We start from the raw sequence: 16365 nt of genomic DNA, 5'->3' as shown, positions 1-16365 counted from the left end.
CCAGTGCTCAAACGGGACATTATTGAATTAAAGAGGTAAAGGATATGGAATGACTGAAAAGACTGGCCAAGTTGGGTCTGTTTACACTGGAGAAGAGGCGCTTAAGAGGTGACATGATAACTATGTATAAATATATAGGGGGATCATATAATAACCTCTCTAATGCTTTATTTACCAGTAGGTTCTTCCAGCGGTCACGAGGGCACCTGCTCCGTTTAGATGAAGGGAGGTTCTGTTTAAATATTCGGAAAGGATTTTTTACTGAGAGCTGTGAAGTTGTGGAATTCCCTCCCCAAATCAGTTGTGCTGGCTGATACATTATATAACTTTAAGAAGGGGTTGGATGGCTTTTTAGCAAGTGAAGGGAATACAGGGTTATGGGAGATAGCTCTTAGTACAAGTTGATCCAGGGACTGGTCTGATTGCCATCTTGGAGTCAGGAAGGAATTTTTTCCCCTCTGCGGCAAATTAGAGAGGCTTCAGATGGGGTTTTTTGCCTTCCTCTGGATCAACTAGCAGTTAGGCAGGTTATATATAGGCATTATGGTTGAAGGTGATGAACGTACATCTTTTTTCAACCTAACTTACTATGTTACTATGTAAATAAGTATAAATAAACAGATTAAGTGCCATGTGCTATGAGACTCAGTAAAAAGCAGGTCCCTGCTCTTTAAAGCTTACAAGTGGTTGGGTAATATACAGGCACAACTTGGAGGGTAAAAGTGCACAAGGTTTGTGGGTTGGCCCTTAAGTGCAGGACTAGAAAAAGATCTTTATTATTCTCTAGTGCTCCAGAAGGTAGAATCTCTGTTTTTTTTCTTAAAGAGATTGAGGGATTGTTCCTTATGGAGGAATTCAGGGATGGAATTTCAGAGGAAAGGAGCAGCAAGGTAGAAAGGTTTCATACTGTGTGATGGCAGTAGGTATGGATGTTGTTAAAGATAGTGGCCCTGATAGGAGTGGAGATGTTACCTCTCGCAACTCTGGTACCTCTCACAACTCTGGTCATGCCCATTCCCACACCTTGTGTCTCAACCCTTTCTCCTTGTAGATTGTAAGCTCTTTTGGGCAGGGCCCTCTTCACCTCTTGTATCGGTTATTGATTGCTTTATATGTTACTCTGTATGTCCAATGTATGAAACCCACCTATTGTACAGCGCTGCGGAATATGTTGGAGCTTTATAAATAAATGTTAATAATAAAATGTTGGCCAGGGACTTAGTGAGACCAGTTAAGAAATATAATGAGGAGCAGAGGAGTGAAGGGCTTTCAAAGTTAGCAAAAGTATTTTGTACTCTTTCCTTAGCTTAATAGGCAGCCATGCTAAAGATTTTACTTGGGGCTGAACAAGTTCCCTCTTAAAAGAGAGCAGGAGAATCCTAGAAACTCTTGAGATTAATTGATGGTGTGAACTAATGAAATTATTCGAATTCTGAATTCCAGCCAGACCAAACTTTTGCAATCTGGAAATTAACATTAAAGAAGGGTTAATTCAATTAAAAACATTTTTTTAAGTTGTTTATTGTATATTAGCAAACAGTAATCACCACCTCCTACAGATACAGAATATTTCATATGACTAGTTTTGCAGGCTTAAAAAGAATTGCTTTTACCCAGAAGAAATTGAACAACTTATAGATTTGTCTCTAAATGGTTTAGGAAACAATTATATAATAAGCAATGCACTGAGAAATCTTAAAAATAAAGAGTCTGGAATAGATAAAAGAAAAACCTAGGCAAGATGACACAGTGTTGGGGGTATGTGTCCTACATGGTAACGGAGTAAGACATGCTAAGAAAGCGCTCTGGCGATAGATCATCCTGAGCACTGAGGGCAACTTTGATTTTACCTCTACTGGCAATATTAAGACGCCAAAGCAGAAAACAATGAACAATTCACCAGGAAAGGTGAGCAGCCAAATGCATCTTCTCCGTAGCCTAGCAATGAGGGAGCCTTGAGCCTGCCATTGGCCAAAATGCACCAGCCGTCCAAATACTGCTATCAGCAATTGCAGAATCCTGTACTGCGCTGTCTACACAGAGAGAAGAGCTGAAAGCTGACTTCTCTACTGCATGCAGATGTACAAATGGTCCAGGAGAGTGTCCGAGAGCTGGAAGCTTGCATCTCTGCTGTTGAGGTTGACAAAGCCCCTGTGCATGAACAACTCTGTACACTGATTTAACAAGTCAAGCAGCAGGCAGAGTTGCTGAAAGACTATGAAAATCTTCAGTAATGCAACAATATTCACATAGTCGGACTACCTGAGTATCAGAAGGTAACGATCCAGTAGCATTCATAGAGACCTGGCTTAAAGAAAAGCTTGATGCCAACAGCCTTTCCCAGCACTTTGTAGTGGAAAGAGTGCCTGGTCGACCCCACAACCTGGTGCCCCACCAAGGCCATTTGTCCCATGTACAGTAGCTTGATATTGAGATAACCTGTAACATGATGTTCCTCTTCCCTGACTACTACACTGCCCTGCAGAAAAAACAATGCAATTGCCAATGGCTGAAAGACATTTTCGAGGTTTACAGTACAAATATGCCATCTTATAACATCCAAGCTGAGAATTGTTGAATGCACACAGTCCCATTTCTGAGTACACCTGAGGAGGCCAATGTGTGGCTGGAAAACAGACCACTGGCTACACTCAACAACAGCCCTAGATGCTGACTGCACCTAACACTAACATACAACATGGGGCCCATTGGTAATATACATCAATTGAGGTTATGCGACAGCCACTTAATCCTCTGGGCTCCACATATTCTCCAAGACATCAGAGACTCTGGAGTGGACTTCAAAACACATTCTCTGCTTGTCCTTAGTGACAACTGCCTCCCCTACATTGTAGATTGTAGCTCTTTATAAATAAAGATATACATACAGTTGGTATTCAAAGAATAAGCCTCTAAGTTTAGCAGAAAGGCAGGGTGGGTGGGTTTCAGTGTTACATATAATTGGTGTTATGACAACATTGTTATTGTTATTGAAACATATGTACCCCCTTTTATGTTACCTTTGTGATTTTCCCCACCTATCCCCTGCTCAGCTTGTTCACAGATGCTACCATGGATAATTCATCCGAAATGGGTCTTGACAGGTGATGTGACAAATGTTAACCCAGAAATGTCCCTAATGCAGCCTTTATTACAATATAAACCACATGTTCTCCTACAGGAAACTCACTTGATAGGTAGTCACATTTTGCCCCAAAGTAAGCATGGGTTGCCAGGGTGCACCACTCTGCATTCTCTAACTATTCCAGAGGGGTTGCTATTCGAATACGTAAAACAGCAAACATTGTTACCAAAACCTTACATACTGATCGCCTAGACAGGAACGTCATTATGCAGCATTCCTGGGGGCAGCAATTATTTGATCCGGTTTGTGATTTTTACCTCCCTCACCTTTTGACTTTGGATTGTGCTCCAATGCTAATCATGGAGAACTTAAATATGATCCTTAACTCCAAACTAGAATGCCACCCCCCAGGCAACACAGGGCTTACCCCTCTGTTTAACTGGAGTCTTTCCTATAACCATTTAGAAATCTGAAACAGAGATTTCTGTTCCTCTACTGCACATGGCATCCAGATTTAACATAGCCCTAGCCTCTCCTACTCTTGCATCGGGACCACACAGAAAGGCAGGGGTAGCAGTCCTGATCCACAGAAGCCGTCCCTTTCTGATACTGGACACTTATGAGGACCCCAAGGGGCATTATAATAAAAGGCTCCCTAGGGGGAACACCGTTTTCTCTACTTAACGTTTACTCCCCAAACAAAAATCAGGTAAAATTCCTGAAACAAATTCTGGAAAAACACCAAGCTTTCCTATCCCATTATACAATCGTGGGAGGTGATTTTAATTTAGTTTTCTACCGAGAGAGAGCGAGATCGTCCCCACACTTTCTTGGATAAACTACATGTTACCTTTTCCGGAAATTCAAGCAATTTTTGAGACAGCACATCCTTCAGGATGCCTGGCGTATCAACTATCCTAGAGACAGACAGTTTACATTTTATTCCAATCCACATCAAATGCTCCTCCTCCCTGAAAAGTTTCTCTGATTCCTTTGTGTGAACTGCAGCTATTACAGGAAGTTTTAAACCGCTTATTCACACACATAGATACAGTCTTTGCATGACACACATTATCATTCTCTAATCTATTATTTTTTGGGTAGCAATGAGAAAAAGTGGACAACTCCTTTATAGACTATTTTACGATAAACTCCCCCACAGCCCCCTCAACCCATATTGTCTGGGAAGACCACAAGGCCACCATTCGTGGGAAGCTTATCTCTATTGCTTCTGTTAGGAAAGAAAGCTGTGAACCCTCACCAAACTGACAGAAAGTTAGTAATTTGCAATGCCAACAACAGTTCATAAATACCCCAGAATATGGCTTCCATCCGTCCCTGTACTACGCGGACCGGTCCGTTTCAAGACCTTCGCCCAAGTGAAAGGTCCCTGTGTCTTTATTTTTTAAACCCCGTCTGATTGTATAAATAAAATGTCACTCAAACAAGGGATTTGCTCTCTGTGCATTTTGATTGGCTTATACTTCTGGCGCCATTAATGATTGCTGGGAAACGAATAACATAGGCGAGTATTTTTAGGGTGTTATATCTTGGTACCTAATGTTCTCATGGTTTCTAGTACAGAATCTGCAATTTGCTTGCCAGTGTGTCTGGTATTAAAAGCTTTACACTGCAAAACTGCACTTCTGCGACTGAATTCAACATCAATCCAATGTGCTGCCAATTAATATATGATTGGATAGTGTACTCTGATATCCATGTGTCACATGTGAAAGCTAGGGCATTTGCTCTGTCAACTACATTTCTTACTTGCTTTAACACCTTATCATACATATCAGGTATTCCATACCACTGATGTTTTTTGTTTTGTTAACTCATTAATTGTAGCTTGCTTTAAGTTGGCAGTTTGGCCACAATTTACACAAGTGGATTTCTGACTTTGTTCTGGTCGACTTGGAGGTACAGTACTGGAAACCTTTGCAGGTGTGCTGCTGGTCATTGTAGAGGTGATATTGGTAGTAGAAGTACCTGGAGCAAAACACAGACTTTTTTTATACTCTGCTGAATGCCGTACATGTAGATGTTTTAACAGTGGTGATGTGTTATACTGTTTTAGCTACTTGCCACCTCAAGATAATTCTATAGAGCAAATACTACATTTTGCTTTCATGAATCATCCTCTTTAACTGTGAAATGTTTCTAGACTGGACTGATTTTGAGATTTTTTCCATTAACTGCACTTGCTGTTACAACCTGCAGGTGACAAATTACAAAATCTCAGTGTCAGACTGTCCGTGTCACTGACCAGACCACCACGCTGCCTCCTCCATCACACTTTGCACCAAAACCCCCCCCCCAGTAATTTATATTGCTTAAAGGGGAAGGAAAGGCTAAGTCACTTGGGAGTGCTAAAATGTTAAGCACCCCCAAGTGACTTAAATCGCTTACCTGGTACCCCGGGCTGGTGCCCCTATTAGGAGAAAACCGCACCAGCCCGGGGCACCTTCTTCTTAACCGCCTTCGTTAAGCCTTGACTGTGAGTCAGGCGCATGCGCAGTAGAGTTGAAAAAGCCGACTTCTCTGTTAAAGTTCGGCTTTTCACTCTACTGCGCATGCGCGCGTGGCGAAGGAGGAAGCACTGCAGGTACCCCGGGCTGGTGCTGTTCTCACCGTACAGGGGCACCAGCCCGGGGTAAAAGGTAAGCGATTCAAGTCACTTGGGGGTGACTAACATTTTGGCACACCCAAGTGACTTTTCACTTTTCCTTCTCCTTTAATAGGGCTGCCTCAGAAAATAAAAAATGGTACTCTGACTGTTCATACTACTCAGTCAGCAGCAATGGCATCTCATGATTCTTGACTAGTCTACTAGTAGTAGTAGTATGATTGATGATTTGACAAAGTTAGACTTAGAATAACATTAGAAGACTTAGAAGAACTTAGAAGAACATTTTTTTCCCCTTACCTACCTTGCGTGAGGATTTTCAGCTGGATGTTGATGGCAATAAAATGATGATGTTGATGTGCACTGTCTGCCACTGCTAATGAGGATCTACACAGGGCCAAACTTTGTAACTTTCAGCACAGCACTAGTTGTTAACAGGAACAACTTCAACAGGACTGAGTAGTATTGTTTCTGACTAATATATTTTACAAACAAATGATAAATATATGCTAATGTCATTCCAGCTATCATTAGGGCACGCACTGAATCACCATCTCCCACCTGCCACTTTTTTTTGCCATTACTGCCTAATTAGCTTTATTTAAAATGTATAAAAATAATCAAGTTAAACATCACTAATAAAAATAAATTCCCAGTAAGTATACAAATCCATCAATAAATGTAAATTAGATTAAATTATCATAAAGCATTAAAGTTCAAGTTCAGCAACACCTTAGTTATATAATATATACCGTATAATATACACCCTGTTCCAAATTATTATGCAAATGATATTTTTCTCATTTACCAAAATAATTGATGTAAATAACAGTTAGCATAATTCTCATGTTATGAACTATTAAGAGTACAATTCAAATTTTATTGAACAAACCTAATAACAGTATTTTTTTTTAAGAATAAAAAACTTACAATGCACTGTTCCAAAATATTATGCAAATTCTATTTAAGTGTCACAAAGAATAGATTTTTTGGTTTTCAATTAAAATCATGGATGGCATTGTGTCTCAATGCTTTGGACGAGGTATGAAAACAGATATTTCATGAAAACTTAAGCGTGATCATCGCATGGAGTAGTGGATGGTTTGTGGAAGGCCACCGTCTTCCAACAAGGCTGCGACGTCAGCAAGGAGGTGGTTGAGTCATGTTTTGGGCCGGAATCATGGGAAGAGAGCTGGTCGACCCCTTTAGGGTCCCCGAAGGTGTAAAGATGACCTCTGCAAAGTATGTGGAGTTTCTGACTGACCACTTTCTTACCTGGTACAGAAGGAACTATGCTTTCCATAATAAAATCATCTTCATGCATGACAATGCACCATCTCATGGTGGAAAGAATACCTTTGCATCAATGGCTGCTATGGGGGTAAAAGGAGAGAAAGTCATGGTGTGGCCTTCATCCTCCCCTCACCTCAATCCTATTGAGAACCTTTGGAGCATCCTCAAACAAAAGATCTATGAGGTTGGGAGGCAGTTTACATACAAATAGCCGCTCTGGGAGGCTATTCTGACATCTTGCAAACAAATTCAGAAAAGCAGAAACTGTCCAAAAACTCACAAGTTCAATGGATGCAAGACTTGTGAAGCTGCTATCAAATAAGGGATCCTGTGTTAAAATGTAACGTGACCTGTTAAAGCGGACCTGTCACCCTAAGAAATAAGTCCAAATTATTTTCTGTATTGTTAGTTGAGCAAAATAAACTTTACTTACGCTAAATAAATAATATAAATCTTGTTTCCTTCCGTCTTGGAATTACTCAATCAAAGCAAGCAGGCAGGCACCATTTTGTGGACACTGTTATTAAGGCAAGCTTTGTATCATGCCAAAATCTTGTTTATGTGATAGAATGGGGGAACAGATGCCCATACCTATGCACTGGCTATACAATTAGATGATGAGGAGGGAGGGGAGAAGTGAGATGTGCAGTGACATCTAGGAAGTGCTGAATGGAAAGCTAAAGTTACTGTCTGCCCCGCCTCTATGCCTAAGGCATAGAGGCGGGGCAACCAATATATGATTGACAGCTGGGATTTCTAAATGCCTTTATAATGGGTTTGGATGTGTTAATATAAAAATGAATTTGGGTTTCATGTTTAATTTGAACGGGACTTTTATTATACAGATTTTCATGTCTGGGTGACAGGTCCACTTTAAAATGTTTAGAAAGTTAAAATGTTGTTAAAAGTTTGATTGAAATAGCTTTTGATTTCAATAAATAGTGTGCCGCGAGATGTTGCCTGGTGTGCCGTAGGCAGGGCCGCAATTTCTACTTTAAAAAAAAAATCCGGGCCCTGTCATTGGTTGCGCCCCGTGTGTACGGGTGACGTCAGTACGCACGGGGCGCAACGTTATAAAAGGGCCTGTGTGCGGTCGCGTGTAGGCAGAAGTGCAGAGGCGGCGCGCGTGAGGGGAAGATGCTGCTGAAGCCGCTGAAGAGTAAAATGCTGCTGGGCACCAATGTATTAGGGGGGGCCACGGGGCACACTGACTTATGGGGGCACTGCTGTTGGGCACCAATGTACTAGGGGGGCTGGCTCTTGGCACCAATGTACTGGGGGGCACTGCTGCTGGGCACCAATGTACTGGGGGGCACTGCTGCTGGGCACCAATGTACTAGGGGGGCACTGCTGCTGGGCACCAATGTACTAGGGGGGCACTGCTCTTGGCACCAATGTACTAGGGGGGCAATGCTGCTGGGCACCAATGTACTAGGGGGGCACTGCTCTTGGCACCAATGTACTAGGGGGGCACTGCTGCTGGGCACCAGTGTACTAGGGGGGCACTGCTGCTGGGCACCAATGTACTAGGGGGGCACTGCTCTTGGCACCAATGTACTAGGGGGGCACTGCTGCTGGGCACCAGTGTACTAGGGGGGCACTGCTGCTGGGCACAGAGTTAAATTTTTTAACATTTTCTAATGGTGGTGTGCCTCGTGATTTTTTTCATGAAACAAGTGTGCCTTTGCCCAAAAAAGGTTGAAAAACACTGCTTTACAAACCTATAAAGTGTTTTGAAACTTAATGTGCGTAATAATTTGGAACAGTGCATTGTAAGTAAATACTGTTATCATTAGGAGGTTTGTTCAATAAAATTTGAATTGTACTCTTAATAGTTGATAACATGAGAATGATGCTGTTATTTACATCAATTATTTTGGTAAATGAGAAAAATATCATTTGCATAATAATTTGGAACAGGGTGTTGTAATAGTTCAGCGTGCACATTATACAGGCCTCCCAGAGATTGTGTATCTAAACACTAGGCTCTTGGCCGACCCCGGTAAGGTTTTAGGACGCAAAGCAAATACCCCTACTTAAAGGAGAAGGAAAGGCTAGTAAAGAGTTAATCTCAAGCTGCAGGCATACCTTCAGTTGTCTCAATAGTGCCCTTAAGTCTCCCCATATTTCTCCTGTTTAGAAGATCTGAAGGCAAAGAGGAAGAAAAACGCTGAGCTGTGAAAAGAGGATTCCCATAATGCCTTGCTCCTGCACAGACACCGGGACCAAGTGAACATGCTCAGTTAGTTAGACTATGAGTCAGCTTCCTGCTGATTGGCTCAGATCCACATTCCTAAGGGGGGGAGTGAGTTCTTAGCATTCTTGAGGGAGGGGGAAGCTGAAAGCTGCGTGTCTGTGGATGAGGAAAACAGACACAACTAATCTTTTTACAGAGAAGTCAGTGCAGAGTTTCTGTGAGTGCTTATGGCTGTATTTACATAGACCTTTCTCCTTTAAAGGACAATGAAAGGTTAATATAAATTAAAAGTTAGTCTAAAGGCATTCTTTTTAAGTACTTACTGCATATATAAATTCCCAGATCCCTGCTTGCTTCTCTGAGATATGGTGCTGGCAGCCTACAGCAGTGTGAAGACTACAGTGACATCACTGAAATCTCTCTGTCCTTCCTGTAGGCTGCCAGCGGCAGCCTTCCTATTCTCTGAGCATGTGTGTAACTTGATCCTGTCTCCTGTTCTGAGCTACACATGCTCACCAGCCAATCAGAAGCGGATCTGGCAGAGGGGAGGGGGGGAGGGAATGAAACACATGTACAGTATGAAGCAAGGAGGGAAAGGAAGGGAGAATACCTTTTTAGAGATGGCTGCCTGTTCTAGAAAATGTGAAGTAAGTGTGACTGAGTAAATATTTGATTAGGTGAGCCAAAAGTGTGGCGTTTTTACTAAACAATAGGAGGACTATTGGGCAGTATGCTTTTTAAAATTTGACTTGCATTCTCCTTTAAAATAAAGTAGGTACTCACATCAAAAATACATTATATAGTAAGAAGCTGTGAGCACAGGCACTCCAAGCATATTATAATATTTAAGATTCTAGCATCTCCCTAAGCACTGACTGACTCTCTTCCTCTGCCAAAAATCAAGGTATTTGGAGCTGTAGGCCAGGAACACAGTGTAAACTGCTGAAAGGAAAGACATGCAGTGACTGCATTAGTAATTTTGAAAATTCAAATATCTTTCACTGCATTGATCCCTTTTCTGCTGGTTACACAGCAGTATTATATTATAATGGGACACTTGGGACACTTGTACAATCCCTCTAATCCCACTGCATCAGCATTAAAGGTCCATAATTATATTAACAGTAATTTAGGTTTAAAAAAAAGACACACTTCAAAAATTTTGGTCTAAGTGAAACCCGCATAACTGCTAGTTCATCCAGAGGAAGGAGAAAAACCCATTATTCCTTTCTGACTCCAAGAGGGCAATCGGACCAGTCCCTGGATCAACTAAAGTGATTTTTTAAAATTGACCTGTCATCCAGACATACAACCTGTATAATAAAATCACTTTTCAAATTAAACATAAAACTCAAACTCATTTTTTATTGACACCTCCTTTACCATTATAAAAGCATTTAAAAATCCCAGCTCAATCAGATATTGCCTGCCCCACCTCTTAGAGGGGTTTCTAATACATAGTTACATATGGTTGAAAAAAGACCAGAGTCCATCAAGTTCAACCATTCCATTAACCCTTCAAGTTATACCATATAACCCAACATCAATACTAACTGTAGATTTTAGTATCAAAATAGCCTTGGATACAATGCTTGTTCAAGAACTTATCCAGGCCCCTCTTAAAGGCATTAACAGAATATGCCATTACAATATCCCTAGGAAAGGCATTCCCCAGCCTCACTGCCCTCACAGTGAAAAACTACTCAAGCTGCTTCAAATGAAAGTTCCGTTCCTCCAATCTAAAGGGGTGGCCTCAGGTGTGCTGGTCATTTTTATGGGAAAAAAAGAACATCCCCTATCTGCCTTGTACAGAGTTATCATGTCCCCCTTTTATCCAGAGAAAACAACCCCAACCTTAAAATTCTAACCTCATAGTTTAAATCTTTTATCCCCTTTACCAGTTTAGTTGCACATGTCTGTACTCTCGCCAGCTCATTAATATTCTTCTTAAGGACTGGAGCCCAAAAATGCACTGCATACTCAAGGTGAGGCCTTACCATAGAGTTATAAAGAGGCAAAATTATATTTTCATTCCTTGAGTCAATGCCCTTTTTCATACAAGACAGAACTTTTTGCTTTATTAGCCATAGAATGACACTGCCTGGAATTAGACAACTTGTTATATACAAAAACCCCAGATCATTCTCCAATAAGGATACACACTAGCATTTAGTGTATAACTTGCATTTATATTATTTCTACCAAAGTGCATAACTTTGCACTTGTCAACATTGAACCTCATTTTCCATTTTGCTGCCCACTTTTCCAATAATCAAATCGCTCTGCAAAGTGGCAGCATCCTGCATGGAACTTATAGTTTTGCACAATTTAGTGTCATCAGCAAAAATAGATACAGTACTCTCTATGCCCACCTCCAGGTCATTAATAAACAAGTTGAAAAGCAAAGGACTAACAACTAACCCCTATGGGACTCCACTACCAACACTGGCCCAATTAGAAAATGTTAAATTTACCACCACTCTTTGTAATCTATCCTTTAGTAAGTTCTCTATCCAATTACAAATATTATGTTCTAGGCCAATATTCCTCAATTTTATCATTAATTTTTTTTGAGGTACTGTATCAAATGGTTTAGCAAAATCTAAGTAGATGACATCCACTGCCATTCCAGCATGCTCACGTCCTCATAAAAGGCAATTAAATTGGTCTGTTACACATAAAACCATGCTGGCACAAACTTATAGTATTGTGATGTGCAATGTATTCAGGTACCCTTTCGCTAATTACCCCTTGTTGCTATTAAATGTCTAACCCTTTGTTGTTTGGGTATAACAGAAAGTTACACTTTGTGCTGTCTTAGTTTCTGGTTGCCATAAATTATGGACACAACATTGCTATTTGGGTAACTGATGTATAACTATGCTAAGGTTTATTTATGATTGATGCACAAAAGCATAATGTAAATGTAGAGGGTTGCATCAAAGTTAATAACTTTCTAATGTGTTCAATATTTGTAGGATGGTTCACTGGAGAACATTGATGACCTTACAGAGCAATATGCTGATTATTACAACACCTGCACTACAAATGTTTGTGAAAGAATGGAGAGACTACACAAACAACATATTTCACAAGATCTTAATGTAGTGAGTACAGATTATTAAATTAATTGAACACTCTGCAAATCCTTAATGCAAGAGTTTAATGGGTTTTTTTTTTGTTTTTTAGAAAACTGATGTAACATGTACTGTATCTGTTGCTATAGAACAATGTTTGTCATTCCAGGAAAAACACAACACTCAACTTCCTGATAGGGTGAGCAGGAGTGGTCGCCCGCGACTAATCTCCCCGAAATGACATCCCATCGGCTAAAATGTAAATCGTCGCACCCCGTATGCCATCCCACTGGTCATTTACATTTTAGTTGGTGGGATGGCATTTTGGGAGATTAGTCGCCCGCGACAAGGGAGATTTGTTGCGTGGCGACTCTGCCTGTGATTTTTAATGGCAACTGACAATCACTGTGCACAGGGGGCAGATTTAAGCACAAAAATGTCTGCAATTTTGGGTTGAAACTTGACCCATGTGTGCAGTAACATTTGGTTGAGAGAGGTGTTTTTGTTTTTTTCTGCATAGGCTGTTCAACGATGCTATTGTTTTCACTCCTGTCTTCCAGGTGACCAAGTGTGGTTTTAGCCCGAGTAAAATAAAATCTTAGGCACCCTCCAGTGATTGTAATTGCTTACCTTTTAGTCTTGGCTGGTGCTTCTGGCTGAGAGCTACTTGGGATCCCATGGCCCGCGCAGTAGAGTTTTTTTTGTCAATTATTTGGCACCCCAGTGATTTTTAACTTTCCTTCTCCTTTATATATTGCTATATTATATTGTAAAGCTTTCTTGAATTAATTAGCCTAGTGATGTGCTGGCTGGCCTGGAAACCAGCAAGTTCAGTCTGACAGCCACACAAGATTTGCGGTTTGCAAGCAGGTTTGGGGCAAGCTCTTTCTTCGGTCCTCCGCACCCATGACCTTACACAGAGTGTGGTTCTGTAAATAGAGGTAAACTGCTGGGTTGGGAGCAGGTAGGTTAGGGTGCCAAGTAACTTGGAAGGGAATTCCAAATGTAAGGGGCAGCAAGGCAGAAGGGTTTAAGGCGGGAAACAGCAGTAGGAGTTGGGGGCGCAACCAAACGGTTGCTCTGCGAGGAACGAAGGAGTCGGCCAGGAATGTACGGAGACACAAGGGAAGAGATGTAGTGAGGAGCAGAGGAATGGAGGGCTTTGAAGTTTAAGAGAAGGAGTTTGTAAACTATTCTTTGTTTAACAGGAAGCCACGATAAGGCCTTTAGCAGGGGAAGGGCCTGAACTCTCCTGGATGAGAGGAGGAGAATTCTGGCAGCGGTGTTTAATATAGACTGTAGGGGGGAAAGATGGGAGTTAGGGAGGCCGGTTAGCAGCAGGTTACAGTAGTCAAGTCGGGATAGGATGAGCGCGTGCATGAGCAGCCTAGCTGTTACAGTAGAAAGAAAGGGATGGATTTTGGCAATATTGTGGAAAGATCATTAGTTCAGTTTTTGTTAGGTTCAGCTTGAGGTGGCGTTGGTTCATCCAATTGGAGATAGCCAGGAGGCAGTTAGAGATTTGAGTCTCAGTTTCAACTGTTAATGAAGGGGTCTAAAAGTAAATTTGGGTATCATCAGCATACAGATGATATTTAAAACCAAATGAACGGATAAGATCTCCCAAAGACAGTGTGTAAAGGGAGAACAACAACGGCCCAAGTACCAGAGCCTTGGGGTACCCCCACATTAAGAGGAACTGGAGATGAAATTTTGTTAGCATAGGAGACAGTGAATGAACGGTTAGAGAGGTAGGAAGAGATCCAGGATGCAGCCTGACTGCGGAGACCAATCGAATGCAGAATTTGCATTAGGAGGGAGTGGTCAACTGTATCAAACGCAGCCGATAGATCTAGGAGGATTAGTACAGAAAAGTGACCACTGGCTTTGGCAACCTGAAGATGATTCGTAATTCTGCACAACGCTGTCTCAGTAGAGTGCGCAGGCCGAAAGCCAGATTGCAGCGGGTCCAGTAAATTATGTGCATTAAGGAAGTTAGTTATACGGGAGAAGACAATGCGCTCTAAGATTTTGGAGGCAAGCGGTAAAAGCGAGACAGGACGGTAGTTAGAGAGACAGGACGGGTCCAGCATGGCCTTTTTAAGGATGGGCTTGACACAGGCCTGTTTGAAAGAAGAGGGGAAACTTCCAGAAGACAGAGAAGAGTTGAAGATATGAGTAAGAGCCGGAGTAAGCTCAGCAGCACAGTGTTTGAGAAGAGAAGAAGGCATGGGGTCTAGAGAGCAAGTGGTGAGAGCGGAGTCGACAAAAGAAGCCGGGAGACTTCAGAGCCAGTTACGGGACCAAATGAGCTCAGACATGCAGAGGGGGGCTGAGGAAGGAGGAGCTGGTTAGTATTATTAGAGGGGGGAATTTGATTGCGGATGGACTCCACTTTGTTCAGGATGTATTAAAGTGATACTGACATCGCTTCATACTTATGGTAGCACGAATTACAGACCCACGGAGCAGCCATGTTTGTTCCCCTCTTCCGGGTTTTTATTTAAATGCCTCCCAAGTTAATAAATATGCCCAATCAGAAATCTGCAACGCCCCTTTGCTTTCAGCCGGTGTGTGACAAGCTCAGCTCCATTGTCTATGTGTAATGGGGTGGGGGAAGGGAGGAGCAGGCAGGCAGGCAGGCAGGCACAGGAAAGCTATTTAAATTCTTTGTGCGAAGAGCAGAAGGGGGGGGGGTGGCAGCCCTTTGAAGCAAGCAAGCAGGCAATGGAAAGGTCAAGCCTGCCTGCTATCTAGTTCACAATGCGAGGAGCGAGGGAGGGAGGGGAAACTCTTTGAAGCAAACAGCAAGCTGAATCCTACCAGTTTATGACGTAGTCCTTTTGACAGATTGAGAAGCTACAGGGTTCAGAATCTTCAGAAGGATTTATATAGAGAAACAGAACTTTTAGGAAAAAACAGTCAGCATGACCTATAGGTAGGTTTGGAAGTAGGTTCATATTTTTAAAAGAAATTTTTTGGTGTCAGTATCACTTTAATTCGTTGTGTCCCTGAATTTACAATGGATCTGGTCACCCTACTCTTGCATCTTTCATTCCCTTTTCCATCTTTGTCTGAGAAGCAAATATCATCTAAGAGGTACTTGGGCCCAAGAAAAGTACCTTTTCTCCTTGCTTCCTCCTCCTGCCGCCACCACCACCACTAAAGCAGCCCACCATTTGCTAACTACCCTGACCCGCCTACTTGACATCCCCCACACTCGGTCACTGGAGGACCACTCCTGCTCACCCTATCAGGAAGTTAGAGTAAGCCAGGACTCTGGGAGTAAGTATACTGAATATGTTTTTTTTCTTGTTGAAATTGCCCCTTCAGTTGTGTCCTAGACAGCTGCCTCTTCTGCCTATTCCTAGTTCTGGCCCTGCACAGAGGACAGATAATTACTTTGACATTTAATACAAAGATATTTAGGATTGACAGTAGCAATCATTGTTTTTTTTTATACAACAAAAAGTATTTCACACAGTACAATACTTCTTTTCGTGATCAGTGTTATTTTAATATAACAATTAACTGTGAATTATCACTATACAGCTAACATATTTTGAATTCCATTTGAATGCCAAAACAGAAGGATTTGGGGGGGGGGTTTAAGCCAGAGGCCAGCACTATATACAGTCATGTGAAAAAGTAGGACACCCCATTAAATATTCAGTTCTTTATTAAGAAATGTTCACATATCATTGTCTAATCTTGTTTTTATTTATCTCTGGATTTAATTGCATGTAAACAACAAAAATTAACCTTGATTTACTCAAAAGATTTTTTGATTAAACGAAAGATATCCACAAAAATTTATATTCTAACTGAGGAAAAAGTTAGGACACCCTTCCCCTAATAGCTAGTGTTACCCCCTTTGGCTGAAGTAACTGCAGTGAGACACTTTTTGTAGAATTCTACCAGTCTCTGACATCGGTCTGAGGAAAGTTTTCCCCAGTCCTTGATGCAGAATTCTTTTAGTTATGAGATATTTGAGGGGTTTCTTGCATATACAGCCCATTTCAAGTCAACCCCACAGCACCTCAATGGTATGATTTGGATTATTGTTATGTTGCAAAGTCCAGTTTTG

The 16365-nt window shown here is 41.6% G+C and overlaps 1 protein-coding gene across 7 annotated transcripts in view; it reads left to right on the top strand.

Moving 5' to 3' along the window:
- Positions 1-16365, top strand: part of sash1 (SAM and SH3 domain containing 1) — a 254021-nt gene that overhangs the window by 21173 nt on the left and 216483 nt on the right. For 6 of the 7 annotated variants that reach the window (XM_018094286.2, XM_018094288.2, XM_018094285.2 and 3 more), the window contains one exon: positions 12180-12308. The exons of the other annotated variant lie outside the window; for it this stretch is intronic. In XM_018094286.2, the coding sequence (XP_017949775.1) occupies positions 12180-12308 (129 nt within the window). The remainder of the gene's footprint in view (positions 1-12179; positions 12309-16365) is intronic. 7 annotated transcript variants of the gene reach the window in all.

The sequence above is a fragment of the Xenopus tropicalis genome, chromosome 5, assembly GCF_000004195.4.
Source record: "Xenopus tropicalis strain Nigerian chromosome 5, UCB_Xtro_10.0, whole genome shotgun sequence".
NCBI classification, from domain to species: domain Eukaryota; kingdom Metazoa; phylum Chordata; class Amphibia; order Anura; family Pipidae; genus Xenopus; species Xenopus tropicalis.
The sequence above is the reverse complement of the archived record's forward strand: the minus strand, read 5'-3'. Positions and strand labels throughout refer to the sequence as shown.